This window comes from Erpetoichthys calabaricus, chromosome 11 (genome assembly GCF_900747795.2).
Source record: "Erpetoichthys calabaricus chromosome 11, fErpCal1.3, whole genome shotgun sequence".
Taxonomy (NCBI): domain Eukaryota; kingdom Metazoa; phylum Chordata; class Cladistia; order Polypteriformes; family Polypteridae; genus Erpetoichthys; species Erpetoichthys calabaricus.
In genome coordinates, this window is record NC_041404.2 from 84443463 (window position 1) to 84460974 (window position 17512).

The 17512-nt window shown below is 36.4% G+C and overlaps 1 protein-coding gene across 3 annotated transcripts in view; it reads right to left on the reverse strand.

Moving 5' to 3' along the window:
* Nucleotides 1-17512, reverse strand: part of LOC114660650 (pro-neuregulin-2, membrane-bound isoform-like) — a 228800-nt gene that overhangs the window by 173742 nt on the left and 37546 nt on the right. For all 3 annotated transcript variants that reach the window (XM_028813483.2, XM_051933904.1, XM_028813482.2), the window contains exon 2: nucleotides 12350-12512. In XM_028813483.2, coding sequence (XP_028669316.1) covers nucleotides 12350-12512 — 163 coding nt within the window. The remainder of the gene's footprint in view (nucleotides 1-12349; nucleotides 12513-17512) is intronic.

A 17512-nucleotide genomic window follows, 5' to 3' on the forward strand; every position in this document is an offset into this window, starting at 1 on the left:
TATAGTACAACAGGTGGCCTACCTAGTTCTTAAATCGATATTGAAATGCACACACAAGCCTCCTAAATTATTTATTGAAATGCCTATGTTTACAGTGTCCATTTTAGGAACTCGTAATTTTTACTTGTTCCCGTTATTAGTAATTATAATTTCTCAGTGTCACATATTATACGTTACTACTCACAAGTCCCGCATCATTGAGCTTGTGTTTTATATTCTGTATGTATTCTATATTTTAAGAAGAGGGAGGAACATATGGTTACGTACAAGAGTGGAGGAAGATGCACACAGGTAGATTACATCCTATGCAGAAGAGTTGATCTGAAGGAGATTGAAGACTGCAAAGTGGTGGCAGGGGAAAGGAATGGAGAGGAATGAAGGTCAGTAGAAACAAGACAGAATACATGTGTGTAAATGAGAGGGAGGTCATTGGAATGGTGAGGATGCAGGGAGTAGAGATGGCGAAGGTGGATGAGTTTAAATACTTGGGATCCACAGTACAGAGTAATGGGGAAGAGAGGTGAAAAAGAGAGTGCAGGCAGGGTGGAATGGGTGGAGAAGAGTGTCAGGAGTAATTTGTGACTTTAGGGTATCAGCAAGAGTGAAAGGGAAGGTCTACAGGACAGTAGTGAGACCAGCTATTTTATATGGGTTGGAGACGGTGGCACTGACCAGAAAGCAGGAGACAGAGCTGGAGGTAGCAGAGTTAAAGATGCTAAGATTTGTACTGGGTGTGACAAGGATGGATAGGATTAGAAATTAGTACATTAGATGGTCAGCTGAAGTTGGACGGTTGGGAGACAAAGTCAGGGAGGCAAGATTGCGTTGGTTTGGACATGTACAGAGGAGAGATGCTGGGTATATTGGGAGAAGGATGCTAAGGATAGAGCTGCCAGGGAAGAGGAAAAGAGGAAGGCCTAAGCGAAGGTTTATGGATGTGGTGAGAGAGGACATGCAGGTGATGGGTGTAACAGAAGATGCAGAGGACAGAAAGATATGGAAGCAGCCGAAAGAAGAAGAATAGTTATGTTGCATTGTTTATGATTAACAAAACTCATCGTTTATCTGAAATGTTCTACTTATACAGTCAATTTAATCCACTTCTAAAGGTGTACATTGTCAGTATTATCCATTGCATTTGCCCCCAGTGTAACGTTAGTTATGCAGCATATGCTTTTACTCACATTGCTTTTTGGAAATCAATAATACATATCAGCTACAGATCTGGGAATCACTGAATAGTAAAAACATTTAATGAGGAGTGTCTTGCGCATATACTGGTGTAATGACCACGTCGGCTTTAGTGAAGCGTTTCTTAGCCTCTCTGATACGATCGACATGGGGTAGAATAGATTCTGGATTGTTATAATACGTGATACCTTACGCAAAATATGTTCATCAATTTGTTACAGATTCTAGGTGGACACGATTCCACACCAAGGAAAACGGTAAATCGTTCATAAGTACTACATAAGTATTTTAACTTTAGGCAAGAACCATACGCGAGCCCCAATTAGGATTGGCACTCGCGTCAGCACACCTAACCGTTACAGCAGGGAAAACTGCTTTTTTGCTTTGAGCCAAAACAGTTCAGCAGACTAGTGAGTGACCAAATCGGCTGCTGACTGCGCAGATATCAATGACGTCATTACGCTAGCGTGCCTCAAAATCATGTGACGGGCGCATTTGTACAATAATCTCGAGTGGCCCATCACTAGACTGAGGCTTCACCTGCACACTTAATTGACAAAAACTGCAGTTGGAGTGGCGTCTAGAAATATTTCGGCTTTGTGTCAAATGTGTCCAGAAAAGTACAAGATATATGCAAAACTGTAAGCAAGATTTGCTACCGCACAATACCAACTAAGGGGGCTAATACAAACACACAAGTCAGTACAAAGACTTGCGAGAGGTAGGGATGTTATTTATAAATTACAAAAACTTGAATCCATATAAGCCTTTGAACTGTTGCGTTTAAAATATTTTTTTTCTACTGGTTAAAACATTTTTGTTTAATCAGTAAACCATTTAAAACATAAAGACAGTGTGACATTATTTTTACCTGCGGGCCAGTTTTATTCAATGCTGTCCATTTAGGGGTAAACACACCCCGGTTTTTAAACCATCGCCGCAAAGTGTGCTGCAGTAGCGCACTACCTTTGTTTTATTACCTGTTATTCTAAAATTATATTAAATCAAGAGAATGTGTGGCGCTATGTCTTTTCAGAGTTCAATTTCTACACCTCAGTGTGCTCATATAATTCCAGCTGTGCTTCAAGGTGTGTATTGAGTGAATACGTCGGGACTCATTTGCATACAACAAAGGCACGCCTCATGGAAGAGCACGCTGACATGCTAGTCTGCTTTGCAAAAATGTGGAAGTTATAAAGACATCATAGTTTAGTTGAAAAGTACAATGTGCACAATTTACATTTATGATTAGCTGTTAAGTGTGGTCTGTTTGGGTGTTACTTTTTTGAACAATTGTTTACAAAAAACTAAACGTTAATGTTCTTTTTACTTAAATGTTTATTTGAATATTTTTATGTATACTGTTTACAAAAACTGCAATACTTATTAAATTAATATTTAACATTTATAGCACCTCAGTTTTCTACATCAGTAATAGTGTTTGTTTTCTTCAATGTAAAAAAACAGTTGACCGTATTTAATTAAACATCTTTACTATTTACTGCATACAGAAGTTTGATCTTGCCTTTTACAAAAGATTGCACTAATTGAATTATTTGAATGTAATTGTTAAATTTTCTTATTGTTTTCATCAATCAATCTTTTATTTATAAAGCACATTTAAACATAACAAATGTTGACCAAAGTGCCATACAGTATATAAACACAGAATAAAAACAACTTCAGAATAAAATCAAAGGTAACAAAGATTTTAAAATAAACATAAATCTTACAAAATAATTAAAAGGCAATAATAAAAATATGACACTACTACCATTTTAACCATTTCCATATGCCAGTGAAAAACCAAAAGATTTTAATTGAGATTTTAAAATATCAATAGTGTTTAAACACAGAATGTAAAAGGGTAGACTATTCCATAACACGGGGCAGCCACGTAAAAATGCAAGATGACCCTTAAACTTCAGTCGAGACCATGACATGGACAGGAGTTTTAAATCAGATGATCTCAAAGGTCTAGAGGTTGAGTAGGGGTGAACGAGGTCTGAGATATAATGTTGTGCCAAACCACTGAGGACTTTAAAGACAAATAGTAAAACTTTAAACTGTATTCTGCAGCCAATGAAGAATGGTCAGCGCTGGAGAAATGTGTTCTGTCTTCTTTGTATCAGTCAGGAGACTAGCTGCTGCATATTGGACCAGCTGCAAATGGGATAGGGAATATTGACTAATGGCCAAAAAAAGAGTTACAGTAATCAAGACGAGAAGAAATAAATGCATGTTTAACTAACTCTAAGCCTTTAAACAAAAGATTTTAATGCAGACAGAATTACAATTTACTTGAATTCATTTTATTAGGTTACATTATATACTGTATTAAGCATTGACAATAGTATTGAATTTCAATATATTTATTAGTATCACATTGAAGTTGGAAATTTTGTTATTGTGACAACCCTAATGCTGTGTTACAAAACAATCTTCATTTCAAGCCACTTCCACAAACATGACAGTGCCTTTAATGGCCAACACAGTCTATAAAAGGGGATCAGTCCAGTGAGGTAGAACAGGAGGTTCCATGTATGAATGTTCAGGACAATAGAAGAAGGGTCCATAGAATTGTATGTTTAAAGATGGCTGGAAATGTGTCACTATGTGTTACAGTTTTGCAATATGTTGTTTACAAACACAAACTAGATCTCTGTAATATGTGCTTTGTACAAAGTGCACATTTGGGACTATGCATTTTCAAAATGTGTTGTGCATGCTACACTCATGAATTTTTGGCAGTAATCTAATTCCATAAACATTTCCTAACATTGATAATAGCAAGATCCCCTTCATACAGTATATGTTTCCTTTTTTGGTTGGTTTTATTGAACATTTCCCCTATGTGCCCAGAGCCTCACAAAAGGTATAGGATTTACATTTTCCTCTCTCTCCCTGTTCCTCCTTATTTCCACCTCTCTGTTTAATCTCTCATTCCCAGTCTGTTACAGTACTTAGCCATCAGTGAATTTTGAATAATATAGTTAAGACTCATTGTCACTTTTGCACTCAAACAAGTCATTAGTATAAGTGAATTATTTTTTCTAAATGCTTGCAAAATAAAAAAAAAAGCTAGATTATAAATAAAGCCAAATCCCAAGAACTACTTTTATGCAAAATATATAGCCTTTGTTTTCTCTTGGGGGTTAAAAAAGGAGCATGACATAATACAATGAAGTTGATGCGCCACACTTTCTTCAATAGCAATAGAGTTTCACAAAAATAGAATATATCTTTATGAAAACAGTTTTTGAATAAGAACTTATCTGATATATGTTCAATCTCAAAAAATTTAATCAATATGTAGGCACAGCCTCTGCTTCAAAGTGCTCATATTTCTCAAGTTAAGAGGCATTTTTCATGTGTAGTTCGCATAATTATCAATGTGTACAGCCGAGCTGTTTTCTGTTCAAATTTCTCCATGTTCATAACCATTTTTCTATATCTCTGCATTCTGTCTTGGTCTTCACATGGCAAGGAAGAGCCATTAATTTAAAGTCCTGGTAGAACATATTGTACCTGTTCAATGGCCAATGTGTAATCTGCAAGTCATCTACTGGGCTGCTTGCATTTATTCTGTGATGTGTGAGTCCCTGTCTTGCACCAAAATACACAAGGGTGAGTTTCAGTACTTTAGCAAAACCAGCTTAATTCAGCTTGAAACAGGAACTGCACAGTTATTTATTGTAGTGGGATCTACCACTCTCCTGTACACAGATACAGCAATCAGGAAGGGTCATGGCCAGGTTAGTGGCCAAGTAATATTGTTCCCTGCATTTATAATGTTCCTTGCATCACCCATTGATGACAGGCACTTATAGCACAACGGCTCGAATTTGCTTTTGTTGTGCAGCTTTGGGAGCCTGCGGTTGCCTTTGCGACAGATAAGCTGTCTTTCTACAGAAGCAGCGATCGTGCTTCAGGATGCTCTTTGGCGTGTCGTCCCATTGGGGGATTCCCAAAAGAGTTTAGGAACCTCACAATGCCAAGAACTTTGTTGGGGCTCATAGGCCTGAAAATTACTATTAAACACTGCTTAAGCTTAATGACACAGCAGTATATTAAGTACACCAGGGTCACACTTATTCTTATCCTCTCCCATAACCTCAAGTCATACTCTACCTTTTACTCTTCGAGCTTACAAGCCCTCCATGGTCTTGTTTTGGTGTCCTAAATATGTTATATGTGAATATTTGATAACAGCACTTTAAAAATATACCATTAAAGCCAGTCACTGAAGACCAAACTTTTCTAGTGCTTGATATTCATAACACAATGAGTTATAACGTCTGGGGACAACAACAGGTTAGTTAAAAATGCATCCCTTTCCATAACCCATTTCTCTTCACTTTGTTTTACATTTTCTATCATCATGTAGATTCTGCATATATCCTTGATATAGAAGTGTTTTTCATTAAAATGAAATGTGCTAAAAGTGAATTATGTGTTGTCACATGTGTGTGCATGGGGAATAGCTTAAGGGCTTGAGTGATTGTAATTCTCCTCCGAGACATGAGGTGGTGCTGTACAATAACAGCATCTCTTCTCCTCCCTCTGTAGAAAGGAAGATTGACGCTATTCCACCACTTCTGAGGTCCGACCACCTGGAACTGACTCTTCCTCCCAATAATGTCTCTTAAATTGAGACAATGCCATCTTGGGCAGTCTGACTGGATGAATAGCAGGAAGACTTGTTTTTTGTGCACTTAAACTACTTTCTTTTTCCATGTTTTCATGCATTTATATATACAGGATTGACCGCAAGTTGCCCCAAAAATCTTTCTTTGTTTTTGTCTCTTTACAGCGTACAACAATATAGTTATAGTCACTGCAGGATGAGTTTTTGGGTTGTAAATGTAATGACAATGCAAAATTTTAAAAAGTCCTGAAAATGATGTAGATTCAGATTACTATATATATTAAATTCCTATTATATGGCAGCTGTAAAAAATTGACTTTTTTAGTCTCTCTTAAAATTTGAATGATATAATATTAGGTTTAAAATAAGTTGTCATATCTCTTTATCAATTGTGGTGGATTGCCGGCTTTCGATTCCAGTTCTCACCCCCAGGCCGCCAGGAGGAGCTCTCCCAACAGCGTGAACGTTCCCCGAGTTCCAGCAGGGCCTCATGGACTATGTAGTTTTTATACGCAGCCCTGCTGGATACCTTGGGGGCCACCAGGAGTCGCTGTAGGGGGACTCGGAGGCTCTTATGTGCCCTATAACCCGGGAGTACGTCATGGCCACGTGACAGGAAGATACGATGTGCTCCCGGGTTGAAGAAAAGGACTGTTTACCCTGACCCGGAAGGGATAAGGAATTGTGGACGGATTGGACAGGAACACCTCCGGGTCAGGGTGTATAAAAGGACGATGGGAAATCCCAGATGTTGAGCTGAGCTGGGAGGAAGGGTGGCAAAGTGTCTGGGAGTGTGGAGGATTATTGATTGTTTAGTGATTTATTATTGAGAATTGTGGAGAGGAGGGTGCTTTGTGCACGTTATTGTCCTAATAAATATTTATATTTGGACTTTTACCTGGTGTCTGGAGTCGAGTCTGAGGGTTCAAGGGGTCACGGAGACCTCAAACTATCAATATATTACATTTTTATAATACTGAACAATGGATGGCACAAACAGCTCTAGGACTAGGTCACTGTCATGTTCATACATGTTTTCTTCTGGTACTCTAGTTCCCCTTTCCCATATGTAGGTTTTGTAAAAATTGCAAGTCTAAATTGCTTTAGAGGGTTTAGATGTGTGTGTGACTGTACACTTTGATGGACTTGTGTCATATTTGTGGGTATTTCCTGCCTTAATCCTGATTCTGCCAAGATAGTGTCAAGGCTTCCTGCAATTGTTTATATATATACCACAGCAAAATTACATTCACTGATTAATCTCAAAGATGTGAGTTTTTATTGAGGCAAAGTAAAAAATGTAGTGCATAATATGTGTACACCCTTCAGGCAAATACTTTAATACATACAAAAATATTTGGATCAGTTGTCAGGGAACCAAACAACAGCACAGCAATAGGGATTGCGTGATTAAGCAGCAAGCCATCACCATTAGACTGCACATTCTATATCTAAGAAATTAAAGGAGGCACAATATTATCAAGACCAATCCTAAGAATCAGTATTTCTCCCTGATTAAAAGGTACTACACCAACAGAAATCTACTTAGTTTATTTAACCTGATCAGGTATTTCACATTTAAAGATACAGGCAGTATCTCATGTGGCAGTGTGATTCTTGCCACTAGTCGAATAAGTGTTTCTAGCCAACAACATTTTGTGTTGCTTGACAATGGCATTTTATTTAACACACACACACACAAACAATTTATTCAATTAAAAAATGATGGTCTCTAGAGCAACTGGTTCTAGCAGTTTTTTCTTTGATTTCTCATTGTTATTTTTGGGTGTGCTCTTTGAGAAATTTTGTCTAATGGTATGGCAGATTATTGGTACCACATTTTCTCTCAGTGTAAATAAAAATGTAACAATCTATAAAATAGTTCTTACCAGGTGGCGAAAGACTACCTACCCCTACCATATCATGCACAAGGTTCAACGACTGAGCTAATACACTCTACCATTGACATTTACTGTATGTGGCCAATTTTAAGTACAATTTCAAACATACATCCATCCATCCATTATCCAACCTTCTATATCGTAACAACAGGGTCACAGGGGTCTGCTGGAGCCAATCCCAGCCAACATAGGGTGCAAGGCAGGAAACAAACCCTGGGCAGGGAGCCAGCCCACCGCAGGGCACACACACACCAAGCACACACTAGGGACAATTTTAGAATCGCCAATGCACCTAACCCTCATGTCTTTGGACTGTGGGAGGAAACCGGAGCACCCAGAGGAAACCCACGCAGACACGGGGAGAACATGCAAACTCCATGCAGGGAAGTGAACCCGGGTCTCCTAACTGCGAGGCAGCAGTGCTACCCACTGCGCCACCGTGCCGCCCTCCAATTTCAAACATGAAAATAAAAATTCTAATTTTTTATTGTAAAAAACAGCTTACTTAAGCTATACAACTGCCTAAGCACAATTTCACCTAATATCAGCAGAAAGAGTTCTATGGTTTGCTTCATTTAATTACATTTATTTTATGGTTATAATATAGTACTGTTGGTTTCAGTAATTTTGCTTAACTAAGAACATGAGAATTAATTCTGATCAAAAGTACCATTCTGTCCTTGATCCAATTCCAACCCAACTCCTCAAAACCTTATTTGTACCATCCACTAAGCGCATGACAAGTACAGTATAAGTAAACATTCCTTAAAAACTGTAATTGCTATTAAACACTTTAAATACTTTATTGGAGAACCTGAAGCAAGACACTGTAGTACTACAAAGAGTTTGGGCATATCTATTTTTTTAAATTTTTGAATGACCTAGTGTCAGAGTTCAGCTTTTATTTATGTTTGTCAATATACAACTGACAACAGTATTCTGTACCAGACCATAAAATTTCTCAGTTTCACTAAAATGCATTAAACATATGTTTGACTAAATAAGATAACAAATTCTCAAACCTTCTTAATTCAATTTAGTGTGGTATGAGAACTAGTCTATTCCTAGAGGATCGGGTGCAGGGCAGGAAGTATTACAGTGCAGGGTGTTGGTTATTTGCATAGAACACTCAAATAGAGACAAATAATAATCCTCACTTAGCATAAGAACATCTTGGGGAGCTAACCAGAATTGCTGGAGAAGAACCAGTGCAGATATAGACAGAATGGTTAACCCCATACTGACAGTAACCATTCGGGTACCTTGACCTTTAGATTCTGTATCTGTAAGTAGCAGAAATTAACATTACTGTATAGCTATATACATCCTAAATTTCTCCAGAGAGCTGCAAAGAAGTCCATTTCCTGATATTTTTTCTTCTTAAAGATAAAGAACTTTACAGTACATATCTATAAAACCCAGTATCTCTTCTTGCCATATTTCTTGTTAACTGGCCCAATGAAGTAAATAGCTTTTTGCCTCTTTAATGTTTTCCATCTCACTACTGAGCACGCTCACTCAACCTGTGCCAATTAAGAGTCAGAAGGCTTCCTAACCTGTCCATCTTTGGGAAAAAAACCAAGGTATTACGAACATTCTGGAATTTATTTGGTGTTCTGCCCGAAGACACATTCAAGGCACCATCCTCAATTTTTCTTTGTTCAGAGCACATGAGTCCCAATTGTTCTTACTTTTCCTCTTGATTGCCTACTTAAAGTACATTTTATAATAGACTTTCCCCACTTTAAATATTTATAAAGTATTTCTTTAATAAACTAAACAAGCAATATTGTAAGCTTAATATTAATTGGACTAGCAGTTAATAAAAACAATTGCACATACTGTAGATAGTCTTGATTTGATTTATAGTTTTCAGATTTGACATTTTGTCATAGATTCAAAATAACCAGAACGCATGGATTTGGATATCTGGTTTGAAGTTTTGTAAGGTGCGGCCATAGGCAAAGAGCTGCTGAGTATAGGGAAAGACTCATCCGTGGTAGGAAAGAGAAGGCAAATATGCACTGCCAATCAGGGAGCACCTTGATGTGCACATGAAAAGAATGGGAGGGAGATCATGAGGGACTGTCTTGAATCCAACAGAAGGGACGTACTTGTATATTTCTACGTGCAGACAACCCAGGAACAACAGTGGATGCTTGACACTAAGGCAAGAATATATGCAGAAATATATTGCACTGCCAGAGTTAGCTATACTGAACTTGCAGGAGTCCAACAACATTCCTTCAGAATGCTATAGACTACTCAAAAAGTAGTGTGTATTTTCTGCAGAGGCGATTGTGTATTAGAAGCCACTGAGTCTTGAAGACCTGAAGAGTCTCAAATTGTTGCTTAGAAATGATGGGGATCCTTTAGTAGGGATTGATAACCACTTTCTCCAGGAGAGAACTGAGTCTAATGTCAGGAGGTGAGTTAGTGTGAGGATGAGTAGAGTCCATAGGTGGGGGATTGTTTTTTGTGTTTTTTGTTGATACTACACCACCTAGTACCAATCAACAGCCTGTAGTGTTGGATCAAGTGGAGTTGCAACATTTTGCTTTCTCTTTGTTGCATTTTTGTAATCTTTGTTTTCCTATCTATCTATCTAATTTAGGAATGAAACACACTAAGTCTAAATATAGTGTAAAATTCACAACATTCAAGCACAAATTTGAATTTGATATTATATATTCTCATTGATATTTAATTAAACAAGATCAATGGCAAATTATCCATCTGTAGCACAATATATCCAGGCCTTTTGGTTCTGCAACAAAGTGCAAACAGTAATACTTGAATAATAACATCAATCAAGACAACCATCACTTTTTTAACATCATTGGACCAGAGGGGGCACACTGAGTCATTGCACTAACTTCTTCTCAAACTAAGTCTACTTTACTGTATGTCAAGGAATGGTTCAATACTGAATTAATAATATACACACTACTTTTAAATACAAGAACTGTTCAAAATGTGTCAATCTACTTATTATCTATTAGTTAAAAACAGGAGACTCCTGAACACTAAACAAACTGCCCCAGAACCATTAAGATGCTAGGGACGCGCTGGGCAGTAGGCACTATTGTCTTTAGGTTTGACCATAAACTGGCAGCTTGCTGGGAAGTGAGGATTCTACACATCTCACTGGGTTTGAGATAAAGGATCTCAATAGTAAGCAAGCAAAAGACATTCCACCTGTGAAAAGTGCACAGGATTTCAGTGTGCTGTATTGCACTGTCCTCAGAGGCGCTATATATCTCCTTTTCACCTTGATCTTGACCTGCTGTAGTTCATTTTCTTTGGGATGCTGGATCTCACTTTGGTTGAACTTTTCTTAAAATCTTATTTTTCTTTTGCATTTTAGCTAAATGTGATGGGCTGGCGCCCTGTCCGGGATTTGTTCCTGCCTTTCGCCCTGTGTTAGCTGGGATTGGCTCCAGCAGACCCCCATGACCCTGTGTTGGGATATAGCGGGTTGGATAATGGATGGATGGATGGAGTTTAGCTAAAGAATAGATAAAAAAAATTGCATAAAGAAAAATAAGAGAGTATAACAAGTAAAAACAAAGAATATGAATATATAAGAAAGTAGGATTTTTTTTAATGATCCACAGCTATGTCTTCTATTTATTATCACACTTGTCTTAAGTCATGAATTTAGTGAATTCTTTTATCTAGGTAGTCATAATTGGATTTGTCAACTGTCTTTAGGGTAAATAATAAAACTGGTTAAAAAAGGTAAAAAAATAACAAGAATTATCAGGAAAACATAGAAATTTGACTGATGGTGAAGCAGGATGTATGGCAATCTGAAAGATACTATTAAACCATTGTAATGGGAGTGATGGGTTGACTAGCTGGCATTTAAAATTAACAAAGATCTTAATGCACAGCGAAGTCATGCATGCAAAAAAGAGTACAGTGAGGGAGACTAATAGAATGTTTGAAAACAATGAAAGGTAGAAATGCAGGTGAAAGATGTGAAAATGTTGCTTTAGTTGTTTTATAAAGTAGAATGTTTGCGGAAAATGTTGAGTGATTAAATGGGATAAAAAAATGCTGAGTGTGTCTGAAAAGGTATTATGCCTAAGAATTTATATTCAAGAGGGCCTTCTTTGTTTGTGATTAGTTTTGAAAATGTTGATACTGTTTAAATCATTAAAACAATTGTTGAAATATACTGTGCACACAAAATTAGGAATATCTTTTGTAAAAATGAAGAGAGCTCCTGAATTATTTTGGGTACAATAATACAGTGGGTTATAAAAAAGTATATAATGAAAACGTCTCCACATTTTCCTATAATACATACTGTATATGTAAATGTGCAAAACCTCTTTCCTTTAAACCGTGATGAAGTTTTAAGGAAAAATGTTCATTTGATAATTATAAAATACAAAGGAGACATCACATTCTGTAACTGTCCATTTATATGTCTTGGAAATTCGAGGCTTTTGTACTTTTGAACAGCTTTCTTATCTGTTGATCAGTTGTAACAATGCAAAGAAAATATGCGTATTTTCAAATCTTTTATTTATAATCAAATTCTAGAAAAATGCTTTTCTACTTGTTCATTTGATAAATCCAGTACAGATTACTTTTTTACCTTCCATGTCGTATCCTTATCTCTTTACTCTTCCTCAGTTCCTTCCCATCTCGAAACCATTTGAATTCAGGAATGGGGTTTCCTGTAGCTTCACATTTCAAACTGAGCTTTTCTCCCTCACGGAGTGTAATATTTTTGAGCTTCCTCAACTTTGGGGCAGCCCCTTTGGTAAGAAAAAAAGAAATAATGTAATTAAAACTCAAATTATTATAATAAGCAACCTGTGAGCTTTTTAATTTATTATAAATGAAAACCATCTATATGTGCAAGGAAATGCACATCATTTTACTTATTAGAAAAGATGACTTAGATTAAAGATAAAAGGCAAGCAGGGTGAATTTTTAATTCATATATTAACATCAACAATGAAAAATGGGTATCAGTAGATGATATAATAGGTTATAGGAGACATGAATTGCACAAACGTTATGAAAACAAAGGACACTTTTTTCCCATGATTTGTATAATCATTTCTCACACAAAAGATAAGCTATGAATAATAGTTCTAAAGCTCTGTTCAATTAAGTTAAGTCTTTCAAATCTTGGGAGTTAGGTTATCCCTAGAGTTTTGCTTTAATGATCCTGTTGAGAATGCAGCAAAATGAGACAACAAGACACACAAGTACAGGTGTGGAGTATGATGTAAATCTTGCGTAGTTTGCTCATCAAATGTCAATCATATCTGCTTTCCATAAAGCTCTCATCTTTTAACTAGGAGTGTTAAATTTCACACTGGCACTGTACATGGATATCCTATCAGTACATATATAATATAAAATAATATGTTATATGTATGTATCGAAAGTAGACTGATTACAAAAAATGTTTTCTAAAGAAAATCTTGGAAGTCTTTGGCCCTGGGGGAAGATTTTAACATATGGAACTCCATTAGCTTTAGAATGCACTTAAGATAAATGTACCAATGACACTGAAATGTCTTACACTACCCTGTATATGTTAAATTTCTGTCTGGATGATAACATTTTAACAAATAATCAAATTAAAAGAAATATAGTTCTCTACCTTAAAAGTAAAACATTTTATATACTGTAACTAAATGTCTGCTTTTAGCCACCTCATTTATTTCCCTAGTATTTTGTCTTAAATATACACTTGTAGAACACTAAGTATAGTACCTCAGGCTGACAAATGACATATAAAAATGAGTGAGGAAAGCAGAAAGGCTGCAGGAGTGCAGAGATGTACAGCCGGTGGATAAATTTAGTTGAAACATTGCCCCATTTTTTTGTTGGTGACCTTATGGTTCACCACTTTAAAAGGGTATCTTTGCAGTTTTCTTAACACTCTAATTTCAAAAATGGTTTTCATGGATTTTCAGCCTGTCATGACAGCATCAGGTGAAAATACAACATATATCACAAAAAACAATAGATATTGATTGAGTTAAAGGGCAAACTCACTTAATATATACCTTACCCTATTTTTTTTACAGTTACTAGTACCAACATCATTCCTCATATTCAATTCAGGAGAGTTTCACTGGACAACGTGTTGATAAAATGACAACCCAGCTGTGAGATTGAAAATGATAACTTTTCCACTTATATCTTCTTAACCTGCTGATTTGAAATGGAGGGTAAAGAGGGACCAGTGCCTATTGAATCATATTAATTTTGTTCACGTATGTCTGTTTTTCTGCACTTAGCTTTCATAGTTACATCATTTTCATCCATGGGCAGGCTAGCATGAATAACTTCAGCGCCATTTTTCAGACTAAAGCAGAAACAAGAACATTTAGGATATTCACTTTAAGAGGGTGATGCTAACAAAATTTACTTGTTGGTTTTCTTTTAATTCAGTCAACCATCATTTTTACAGTATGTTTGAAATTGGAATATATTCAGCAATTCATGCAAAAATAAAAGATTAAGCAATGCAAGACAACTAAGTAAATAAGATATAAAACTGTTAAAACAGTTATTCTGCTGTTAAACGTATCCATAAATATAACTAATAGGGCTATATATATAGCAGCCAGTTAACTCCATAATTGTACAAGACAAGTTGATAAACCGATTCTGAGACCATGGGGTTTGAGCAGTGAGAATAGATTTAAGGAGTTAAATCCTTTCATTTTATGCAATCGAAAATTAAGAGGTGATGTGATAGAAGTACTTAAAATGATGAAGAGAATTAGCCTAGTAAATGCCAGCTGATACTCTAAAATAAACAATTAAAACAGAACTCAAGATTTGAGATGGAGAATACTTAAGGGGAAATTTTGCACAAACATTAGAAAGTGTTTTCTTCACACAAAGAACAACAGATACATAGAATTAATTGTCAGTGAGAGTAGTAGACAAAAGTACTGCAATGCCCTAAAAATCCTAAATTTTCATTTATATTAAAATTATTAGAGATTTAACTAGATTGCGCTGAATGACTTTTTCTCATCAAACCTTTTCTTATATTCTAATGCAGCATGTTCCACTCTAGGAAAAGTGTACAAATGCATTTTAATTGGTGCTTGAATTGATATCAGTTAAATTAAATTTGCCTTAATATATTAAGTGATTATGAAAAAAATGAACTGTATATTAAAGCCTGGTAACAACAACTTTGCATACCATAAACTTTCAAAACAAAAGGAAACTAAAATAGATTGCATCTGCTAAACAAAAAAGTGTACACATTAAATCTAGGTTTTAACATGTTGTTAAACTTAGAAACATACTGTATGTTCTCACATGCCATAAAGACTCAAGAGCTGTTTTTAACTTTGAATTTTTCTGCATTTAATTAAGTTTGACCACAGCAGTGCTGCAATAGGACCTGCCACAGAACTCTGGTTTCTAGAAGTCACAGTTGTATTTTGGGTTTCTTCTGTGTGAAGTTTGCAGGTTCTCCCTGTGCTCCAGTAGGTTTCCTCTCACAATTCAAGAACATGCTTTCAGGTTGATTGGTTTATATAAATTAGCTCAATATGTATGAATGGTTCCTAGAGATGAGCAAACCCTGTGGAGATCGCTTCATCATGATTTTGGCGAAATCATAGAAATGTTCAGGATGTTTGCTGAACACAGCAAAATGCATTAAAGTAAATGGGGAAAGAGGAACTGAACTAGTTTTGAATGGATTATAATTAAGCAATGGTCTTTTAGGTGTCCCTGAGAGCTAGGGAAGCATCTGACAACTATGCTGTACTGATTTTTGCGACCAAAAATGTGACCTGAGCTTTAAGGCAGCAGTGCTAACCACTGCGCTGCCTTGCCTCAAGCAATAATATATGCACATAATAACCACGAACAAAATACACAAAATGGTCACAGACTAACAAAAATAAAAAGATGCATATCTCATCACACTCAGAGTTTCAGTTTTCAGGGCACTAATTGGCCATGCTATGCACCACTTTTAGAACCTGTGCTTCAGCCAACATGCACTACATTTTGGCAGTGTCCATGCAGCTGGCATGTATTTTTTGTTTCTGATCTATCTATGCAGTTGTTTCACAGTTCACTCTTCAAGTAAAAAAGATTGAAACACCTTGTAATTAGTAATAAATCTTTCAATAATTGTATTTTTTCACAGTGTCTCATGTTTTCTGACTCAGGGAGAGGGAGGACTCCTTTAAGGTTTATTGCTGGCCACCTGGCTAATTGAGTAGCATTCAGCCAGCACACGAAATTAGCCATATGGTGCAGCAGAATCAGTATTATATATTTTGCAGCAGTAATATTCTCTTAGTGGTCAGCTAATGTGCAAGTTTTTTGTTATATAAAAACACATGTGGAGTGCAAGTCCGGCTGGAGTAGCACGCATGTAATTACATAAGAAATTTGACAAATGGGAAGAGACCATTCAGTCCTTCAAGCTGTAGCTAATGGCTCATCAATATACTTCTTAAATGTTTCTGCTTCAACTACATGTCTTGGTAGTCTGTTCCAGATTTCCACAATTATTTGCATAAACAAGAGCTTCAGTCCTAAATGTACTTCCCCTTAATTTCTACCAGTATCCTTGAGTATATGATTCACCCTTAAGTTGAAGGAAATATGCTGGATCTACTTTATCAATGCCTTTAAAGATTTTGAAAACCTGGGTTAAGTCCCCAGGCAGTCTTCTCTGCTTAAAACTAAATAGGTTTAATTCTGTGTATTTCGGAGTACAACATGCTCTTAAACCCTGTGATACATTTGGTTGTCTCCTCTACACAGCTTCAAATGCTGCTGTGTCCTTTTTGTAGTGTGGTGACCAGAACTGCGCACAATACTCCGGATGCAGTCTCACCACTGGATTATATAGTCTAATCATACCATCCCTCAATTTATATTCTGCAGTTTTTTATGATATAAGATAACATTTTGTTTATCTTTTTGTTTCTGCACATTTCTTAGATAATGAAAATGTTGTGTCAACATACACCCCTAAATCCTTTTCAGAGGTTGCATCTCATAGGATAGTGTCTCCCATCTTGTATTTATAATTGATGTTCCTATTGCCCATGTGTACCTCTTTGCACTTTAGATCAGATTAAACTTTATTAGTCCCAAGGGGAAATTTAGATGCATACAGCAACAGAAATATATAAAAAAAACCAAAGATACACACTCCTGGGATAAATAACACAATTGATCTGTAAATAAATACATTTTTATGCAGAAATGAAAAAAATGAACCTAGGGTATAAGCATTTAGTTTGCATTTACTTTGCATTTAGTTAGCAGTGGGTAGAAAAAGATTCCCAGAGGCACTTCTTAGCACACCATGGTGGAATGAACCTGTGGCTAAAAGTGTTCTAAGAGAGCCCCTCTTAGAGGGGAGTTTTCTACATTAAATGGCATTTTTCAAGTGTTTTCCCAGTTTTGAAGCTTGTTCAAATCTTTTTGAATTGTTTTTGCTGCATGTTCAGTGTCTTCCTCCAATTTTGGTGTCAGATTGGATATCAATATATACAGCAGTATATATGTGAAAGTTCTTCGAATGGCTACTACGACTCTGTGGCATCTCTTTGATGTCACGTTGGCCTCACAAAGAATCGTGGGGTGTTGGGTAAAAAATAATGTTTCTCAGCCAGCCACACAGCACACTTCCAGGAAAGTATTCGGTGGACACAGCATATTCACTCCGAAATATAAAACGCTTTGCCAAATTTCACCAATCAACACTAATTTTGCAACTGTTGTTATCATGATGTGACTT